At 40.6% G+C, this 9,419-nt stretch overlaps 1 protein-coding gene across 1 annotated transcript in view; it reads right to left on the minus strand.

The window, feature by feature from the left end:
• Positions 1-5,044: 5,044 nt before the first annotated feature.
• The window catches only part of LOC107084719 (histone-lysine N-methyltransferase EHMT2-like), a 50,217-nt gene continuing 45,842 nt past the window's right edge, over positions 5,045-9,419 (minus strand). Inside the window, exons 6-7 of the mRNA XM_015374678.1 lie at positions 6,104-6,279; positions 5,045-6,030 (exon numbers count right to left, since the gene is read on the minus strand). Of these exons, the coding sequence (XP_015230164.1) occupies positions 5,934-6,030; positions 6,104-6,279 (273 nt within the window). The 3' untranslated portion in view covers positions 5,045-5,933. The remainder of the gene's footprint in view (positions 6,031-6,103; positions 6,280-9,419) is intronic.

Here is a 9,419-nt window from a genome sequence, read left to right on the forward strand (position 1 = left end):
TGTTCATCCATAACTCTGTGTGCTTCTGTAAAATAAACTGTTAAACCTTTACTCCGTTTCCTGTGGTGTTCTGCGTGTGGGTTTAAACACAGAGACCCATCATGACAAGTGCAATTACTCATGTAAACTAGTACATCCAACTTAAAATCAGCAAATGATTAAATGCATTAACAAAGCAGCAGGTATGATGATAACAGTGCAATTGATCATGTAACATTAACACATCCAGCTTAGTATTGGTAAATTATTAAACATGTATTAACAATAGCAGCGTTTTTGCAAAAACCCCTTTTTGCCTGGCAATGTAGTGATGTGTGTGAATGAGTGTAGCTAAATGGGGGACCACCCCCCTTTGTTCTCCACGCGGTGAGGGGAACAAAGAGAAATGGGGGGGGCGACCTGTAATCAAGATGGCGGCAACCACGGGGACCCCACATGGCTGACTGTGATAACTTTATATCTATCTCAAAGCAGAAACAACAAAGAGGACAGGAAAGCCAAGAAAGAAAATAAAGAAGCACACACTTATTTCAACCAAATGAACAAACTCTTAATCAGCACAGATAAAAAAAAAACATCAGCATTAATTCAAAACCCTAAACTGTCTTTCTCTCGCCTGAGCACAGCAATTCTGATGCATCAAAGGAAAGTAAATTGATTTTACTGTGAGATGCGTCGTCCGAGGGAGGTTGGCGTTTCCACGGCAACCGCAGCTTGGTTTCTGTCGGGCATAGGGTTCTCTGCCACCGGTCCACTCCTCGGGAAAGTTCGGTCATTTCGGGGCTGCAGCAGAGGGCTTATATGCTCACAAGTTGGAAAGGAGGGATTTTAGGAGGTGATCTTAGGAGGTGGTCGGCTAGAGAGCGTCCTCTCAGCCGATTCTTCCAAGGAAGGGAAAAAACGAAACTCCGCGGTCAGCTTTAAAGGCTTCTGTCTCCCCAGTCGGCGCAGCCGCTATGCACGATGGAACACTGCGATCCGTGACTTTTGACGCAGGAAAACGAAAGCTACTTCCAGTCAGCTTTCTTCTGGTATTTCACGTGAAACGAGTCTCTCCTGACGGGCTCCAAACCTATGGAAATAGAGGGAGAAGTCTTCTCGCGCCTGGCTTTTAAACCATGTGTGACACGGGAGCACTTCCTGTGGAAGTATCGGCTGATTTGTCTGTGCCATGAGTGACAGGGTGGAACTTCCTGTTGGAGTATTCGGCTGATTGGTCCATTTGAGGTGGCCGCCTCCCACAGTGGGAATGCTTTGTTCTCCTTTGTGGGGAAGAGGAGGGGATGGGTTTCAGGTCGCTAACAAGGGGGATGGTTTAGCCCAGTGATTTAGCTCCATGTTGGTAATATACCTCAACAGTCTGAAGCACCCCTTCTCACGGCGTCCCATAGAGGCACTTCGCCTCAGCATATACAAAACCAGGGAAAAGGGAAGGAATCAGCGTTTGACCCGAGAGAATGCGGAGCTGACACGTCAACTTCAAGAGGCACGGCAGACCATAATCCTCCTTGAAGGGAGGTTGCTGCAGCAAACCGCTGATCAAGGGCGCATGGCTACTACTACTACTACTACATTGCTGCAGCTGCCGGGGCCACAAGCCCCAGGAAATACCGATGCGAGACCATGGGGGATGCTTGCTAACCCCCACGGAGGCCCGAACTATTATTAATCTCAACCACAACACCATACTGGATATAAAGGACAATACTGATTATTAATGATTATGAATACCTATGATAAAAATAACTGACAGAATAATTGAATATGTGACAGTACAAGTACTGTGCAGGAGAGTGCCACATGGTTACTCATATGTTGGTTGTAATGACGGTCCATTGACCATTAGATGATGTGTTTGCCTGGCATAGTCCAGGCATGATGGAGTTTCTCTTGGATTATTTATGGGTGTGTAATGACACCACGTGGAGGGGGATGCAGTGACCTAGTAGGAGATGAAGCTGCTTGGGCATTGGAATTCCCCTACCTCGTATCATTGCTGCTTAGAAAACAATAACTGAAAATCCTTCTACAAAAAAGTAAGCAAGAGGAATGGTCCTCGTAAGTGAGCCAAAGGGGGGGATCCCTCTTTGTTTTAAGATGTTCTCCAATTTTACATTTTATCACTTTATCATGTAATCACCACTTCTTATATCACTCACTACAAGTATATGGTGTGTTTTAGTCTCACTTTTAGTTTGGTGTGCAAAATATATAAACATCAGTTACTTTTGAAACTTCACGTTTATAGTATTTCACCGTGACAATCACCTGTAGATTCACTTAGTGATCCTTTTCAGGATCACAGGGGGGAAATGTAGTGAATTAATGCTGCACCAATGAGTAGAATATAATGGATAAATGTTTTACAATAAATACATTTATGTTATAAAGGCCAAAGAGTCCAAAAGTGTGTGCTCCAATATGGAGAAAAATAGAGCAGTGTGTGTGTAACCCCTTGCTCACACTGGCTCCGGTGCAGTTACCGAGCCGACGGAGACCGCAACTCCCGCACACCCCCTCTCACACCACCCTTTTGACTACGGTGCGGTGCGGCTCTGCGGCTCCGGCAACAGGTCCGGAGATTTAACAGAAGTTCACTTGAGTTCACGTAACTTCACGCGATAACACGGCCCAAATAAAGGATTTTTGCGAGAGCTTGTTGCGGAGGGCTCCGGCACGCCGCAAGGATAGCTTTCTTGCGGAATTTTCTGCAGCGCCGGAGTGTCTCGGTAACCGCAGCCGGACAGCTCAGCAGCCGGTGAGAGAGGTTTACGTCTTTTTAATGACTTGGAATCACTGCTGCGCCGCACCCACCGCACAGCAACGGTAAGACCGGAGTCGGTGTGAGCCTGGGGTAAGGCTTTCTGCAGCTGAGCCCTTTGAAGTTTGGTATGAAGATCAGGAGAGGAAAGGACAGGTAATGGGAGGGAGACAGAAGTATTGGACTTAGTCCAGCTGAGCTAATTGTGATATATTGAGTTGTCATATCCAAAGTGATACTGTGCGGTACTGAGCGACATACAAGTGATGTGTTACTGGAATTTTGAGCATCAAGGTTATGCTGACTTTTTTAATGAAATGTTATAATCATAAGTCACACTGGATGAAAACTTTGTTTTGACATATTGATGATTAAGACTGATGAGTTTTTGATTTAATTGCAAAATATATCATCATGACCTGCAAGAGATGCCTCTGCCTGATTTTTGATCATTGTTTGAAGACTTTTCTACTGCTTTTTGAGAACTTAGAATTTTTATAAGACTTAGCACCAATTTTAAGTCGTTGGGAGGACATTTCCACGACACCCGCGGACTCATCCCCGTGGCTCCCGGGGGCTCCGGCATTGCGGTGGCTGGGGGACTTCCTCGGGACTGTCTCTCCTCCTCCCTTGGTGGGGGTCGGATTTCTTGGGTGGGTCCCTCCTTGGCTCCATCGCTCTTGTGGTCCCTTTGGGCGTCTGGGGTTTTGGGTCTCCTGGTGATTGAATCTGTGTTCTGTGGGGGGTGCCTCTTCACAACCACTATTGAGTATTTTTTCTTTGGATAAACTTTACATGCACAAGGGCACATTCACAAACAACTACAGGTGCTTGGTTCGAGGTTCTTAGAGCTTCACTCCCACACAGAAAGCCCATATTTGTTTCTTCAGGTAACATATAATACATGTCAGATTAAATAATATTACTTATATTTCAGTGATAGTATCTAGGTGTTGCTTTATTGTATATCTTGTACCATAGGTTGCGCTGTTCTTTTTACATCTCTTTGCAGATGATGGAGCAGACTGAAAATGTTTTATCGTCATCTCCCTTTTATCTCCTCTTTCTTTAATCTTTTCTCCTTTCTTTTCTGTTTTTCTTTCCTCTTCTACTTACATTGCAGTGTCCATATAATCTGTAAAACTCCCTGCATAATTATAATAAAGCTCATTTTGGCATCAAGACAATTATTTTTATTGCCACATCGCCAGACAGGACACTGTAAGAAATAAGAAAAAATGTATATCTATTAAGGGGTTTGGGTAGAAGGGCGGTCATTGTATCTTTCTATGTTACATTGCTGGTAACTGAAGGGAGGCTGAGACCCAGAGGACCTTGTAAATATGTATATAGTTTCCTTGGCACCCTGCTTTGACTGATGAGCATTGTAAACCACCAACATCTATAACCTGTCTGAGCCTGGACACTCGAAGAGCAAAGACCCCTGTCACAGGCATGATAGAGAATAACATACAACCAGGGCTTGGAAATGAAATTACCTTTCAATCGTTCTGTTCTGAACGGTTTAGGTATGTATAATGTTTTCATTCTTGCGTTCCGCTATCAACATATTGGTCCTGAACCGGTTTGGAATGCAAAATATCGTTCCAGCAGTGTTTGGAGCTCGATTTGATGCTACATTAAGCTAGAAATACTATCTCATCGGGTTTTCCTGGTTCTGTCCAATCTAAACAACATGTAAAAGCCAAAATAAATTTCAGCATTCAATCCGTAACAAGCATTGCTATAGCTGATGTTGGCTTGTTAGCTCACATGAACAGTGTAGATGGTTATTCGTTTTTTGTAGCTAAAAATGTCTAATAGAGATATATTTGCAAACTTTATAGTGAATTACTAAGTTAACGTTATAATTGTGGACTTTATGTTTATGTTTGATGATAGCTCAGTTGCATCTCAGCATGTTTCTTGAGTGGTAGTGGAAAAGGAATAGGATATAGGGACAGTGGCCTGGGTTGAACGCACAACTGGAAATAGTCTTTTTTTCCCCACTGACATTGGCTATGTTTTTGTGAAATTTTGTAAACGAAACGAAAAAAATACAGTTTTGTGTATTTCAGAGTAATGTTTCTGATCTGGAACAGTTGAAGACCATTTTGTTTTCATTTCTGTTTATGTTGCAAGTAAAATTCCGTTCGTTTATGGTGTTCTTTTCGTTCCTTGAACCAGTTCATAGCCCTGCATATAACTAAAATTGTCCATGTGTGCAGGTATCAGAAACATGTTCTGTCAGAGAAAAATAGTCAGGAAATCCATATGGGTATTGTGAAGTAACCATTTATTATGCCCAACCACTGTACCAGGTGAGTCAAGCCAGCATAGTTAAAATAAAAATAGCTGGTTAAGTGGTTGGGCAGAACAAATACATAGAATTGCAATGACTTGGTGATTTCAGAATGCCTATGCCTGCTGTTATCAAAAAAGTAGTAAATTCCTCAGTTTGGCTTATTGAGAACATCATCGTAGGTAGGTATCTCTTGTTGTGACTTTGGCTGGCCTGGTAGCATATGGAGTCTAACCAGTGGGCAAAAGCTGTCACCTTAAGACCATCCCCTCTTCATTTACATGATATTGTAGAAATGTATACAGAAACGGAAAAAGGACAGGAAAAAAATAAATAGGGGGAAGGAAATAGAGTAAAAAACATAGAAGAAATAAAGCCAAAAATAAGAGAACAAAAATAAAAATAAGAGCGTACAGGAAGTAAATACATACAAAAGTATTTAAATGGTAAAGGTGAAAATTATTATATTAAATAAATATGGCAATTATTATAGAAGTGATCAAATAAGCTAACTAAAAATGTGTACATGCATTTCTTATTGTATAATTCAATTAATGCTTGCATTTATTCATTTGATGTATTTTTTGCCTATCTAACTGCATGCCTATTTATCTATTTAGCATTTATATATTTCCGTATTTATTTCTAACTATGTCAGCACAGAACTTAAGGGCAACTAAAACAAGAATTAAGTATTGTAAGATCACAAAAGTTCAGTCTTGTAGTTTGCATAGAAATTTACTTGTCTTTATAAACTGAGAAAAAAGATTAGCTCTAAACATTCAACAAGCCAGACCAGGGCCGGTACAGTACACAACTCTACAGCTCTCAAATACAGAATGTATTGATATAGACAGCATTGGATATCTTCTATCTGCCTGCATTTGAGTGATGACACTTCAGAGAGCCACACAAGCAGCTGAAGTACTTGCTTTTCACCCTCCAGTAGTTATCTCCATAGTCAATCCTAGTGAGAAAGAAGCTTTATCATGCCACAATCGAGTATAAAAAGCCTTTAAATGATTCGGCTCTAAACTTACCCAATCTGCTCTCCAGCTTTGATTGGTTTACTTGAAAAGAAGGCAATTCTTGGGAAGCGCAGGTCTTGGTGAATGGTGAACACCCTCACAGCTATCAGGTTGGGCTCACAGAGATGGTTGATAAAGCGACCAATGTTGCCGAAGAGATTAGCATCAAGGCAAAATGGTTCTCCTACCTAAAAAGGTTGATGTGAAAAAAATCATTACAGTCACAATTTACAAATCATTTCTCCTAAGCCTTAACATCGCATATGACGTTTAAAGGTTTTTTCACATCGAACATGAATTTTAGAGCTGGAGGGAAGAATTCCTTATCTCTACACAGAGGGCGAATCTGGAGTGAAGCCGAGTTAGGCAAAGGTGGCAAATTTAGAAAGATGAATTACGCTTTTTATTTTCTCTGCCGGTGTTCTCACACTAATTTACCACTGCTACGTCTGCTGCGTCTCATCTAACCCACTGTTGTCTGAGAGATTTGCTCCCCAAAGTATGACAGCAGAGCCCCAAAGTACCACTGAAAGCGATCGTCATTCAGACCTAGCCTCTGGAGGGTTTTGGTAATCCCCATACTGGTTCAGTCTAAGGGAATCTGGTGAATCTGACGGTTTGGTTCGGCTCCCTAAAGTAAAAAAAAAAAATAATTTTAGGCGCTTTGTAAATCTATGTCTGCCATGATGAGGTTAAACCAACGACCAGCAGACTCCATGACATAGGAGCCTTTGGCCTAACAGACGAATTTGCCTACCCTGTGAAACGCTTTCGCTGGCAAGGCGAATTTTAGGTGCACCAAAGCCGACGAAACATGCTAACTTTTCGCAGGTTTCACGTTGTGTGTGAATGCAACTTAAAAAGTTTCCCACATGTTGAGGGAAAAAATATTCTATTAATTCTCTTTGACATATATTTATGAAGGCATATATGCACGGATTTATGAGAGTTGAGTTGTATTTATTCGGCCTCGGAGCTCTAAGGACACATGTCTGTTTATACTATTAGGGGGTGTTTGGCCATAATATGGGATAGTTCTAAAAAAGTTAGACTTTTTTTGTTTCTATTTCATTTTTTTTTTTTTTTTTTTTGCTCTGGGTAGAGATGTGTTTTCACTCCGACACAACCTTCAGTATTTCCATCATTGAAAGTTAGGAAGACAAACTCTGGCTAGATCAGAACAGGGCATTTTACCATGCACTAAGGGCTGTATGATGTCTTGTTCTCTCTTTGCAAAGATAAATTAAATGCTGACTGGAGTAAATAGTTGAATAATTTTTTCCCATGACAATTTGGCATTGTCAAAGGAGGATCCCCTTGACTGATTCTTCTGGGAGCAGTTAACACAGAAGTGTCTTATTAACCTGGGATTAATTCCTGGCCTCAACTCAAATAGATGGAGGATGGAAGACTTCTGACTAAATGTTGTCAGCAGGATATTACGAACTGATGTTTTCAAGACAGCGGGAAATCTTCAGTTGGCATGGCTCAAATATTTTAGATTTAAAATTAATATAGAGGCAACAGTTCTTACTAGGGAAAAAGGTAGATTAGTTTTTTCCACTTGAGAACCAAAGACCCTACGCAGGGGTAATTCCCAGAGGGGTCTCTCAAAGTACTGAGAGGAAGGTTGTAAATATCACCACGAGAAATTTGATTTTGCTGAGACATCAGTAATCTAGAGTGGGAACCCCCTGATTTATCCCGGTTGGCACATGCAGACTAGGTGTGCATATTGATTATTGTCAAATTACTGGTTCATGAAGATAAATGGGAAAGAGACTTGCAGTGCAGATGAAGTGGAACAAGAAGTTGCAAGGTGAAACCGCCTGGAGGCAGCAGTCAGTAAAGGGTAAAGTGATCGACAATATATTTTACTTTTTTTCCATTTTCCATAGACTTCCAATGATGCAGAGAAAAGCTTAATAGCTCTATAATTTACATTCATTTCTGCATCTTGCAATGAAGTAAATGCTTGCTGATAGATTGACTTCCTTTACATGACTCATCTATAGGAGAATATCTAAACGGGCAATAACATATTGCCTGGTGGGCTTTTACAAAATTTCTTTCCTGACATTCGAAATTAACTTCATCACTCTTGCAGGACATGAAGTTTCTGACTTGTAAACCTTTCTTAAGAACTGAAGCTGAAAAAAACTGAAAAAAAAATGGTGGTCTGTCTCATCTAATAAATCCCGGTTCCAGGCAGCCCAGCATTGGGCAGCTCGACTTACGTCACATTTTCTACGTAAGTTACGTCACGTTGCAAACAAAAGTCTGCGTAAAAAAAAAGCAAATAAAAAAAAATGGCTTTCCATCGGGTAAACCGATCGAAAGTTTGGATTTAAAGTGGCAATTACATCTGCGGGACGAAATACATCCAACATGCAGAAACACCTGCGCACACAACATGGCATACATTTTAACGAACGCTTCCGGACAGAAGCTAAAGTTTCAAGCAGCATGGAAAGCAACTCTGGTGGTAAGTACCTAGTTTTATATCATTGTGCTTAATGTGGTTCCTAGGAAATCCTATGTCATTTTTGGAAGTAAACCCATTTCCTACCTGTCTTTTGGGTTATTAAGGGAGTGTGTCTATCTCATTAATCCAGCCCTTCATTGCTAGCATGTTTAATTAGCACTTCTGGTAGCACGAATTCTTACATGATTTTAGCTATTGCAGTGGATGTAACAAAATATGCTACGAAGTTGCTCTGCTGTTCAAGTAGCGAGAGAAAGGTGACGCTCGTTTATGTAAATCAGGGGGAGATGAGCTTATTTCCTGAAAATGCTTTTTCATTAAACGGAATTGATAAGAGAATCGATAAGGAATCAAATCATTTCACAGAATCTATAAGGGAATCAGAATCGTGAAATCATATCAATTCCCAAGCCTAGTCCTGCTCCATTAAAACTTCTAAAGCGCTGCCATGCACACGCCTAAAGCAAAACTGTGCAAGTGACCTTAACACAGGACATTAAAAAGAGCCTAATTAAGTGATATAACATAACCACAAAATATAACTGAATGCTTAATAAAATAAACAGTATATTTCAATGACTAAATTCTAATCAGATATAACGTAGAGATATACATAATTTCAATATGGCTCTAACATCCCGGCCCCTAATTGTTCTTGTGAACAACAATACATTATTTTAAATGTCCTTAGAGTCGTATAATTAAAATTTGTTTAAGAACAAGTAAAGCAAAGTCCATATAATTACTTTAGGGGTGATGCTGAGAAACTAGTCCATGCATTTGTTACTTCAAGGCTGGACTATTGTAATTCTTTACTATCAGGAAGTCCACAAACTATAGTTA

Source organism: Cyprinodon variegatus, unplaced genomic scaffold (assembly GCF_000732505.1).
Source record: "Cyprinodon variegatus isolate N-32 unplaced genomic scaffold, C_variegatus-1.0 Scaffold107, whole genome shotgun sequence".
NCBI lineage: Eukaryota > Metazoa > Chordata > Actinopteri > Cyprinodontiformes > Cyprinodontidae > Cyprinodon > Cyprinodon variegatus.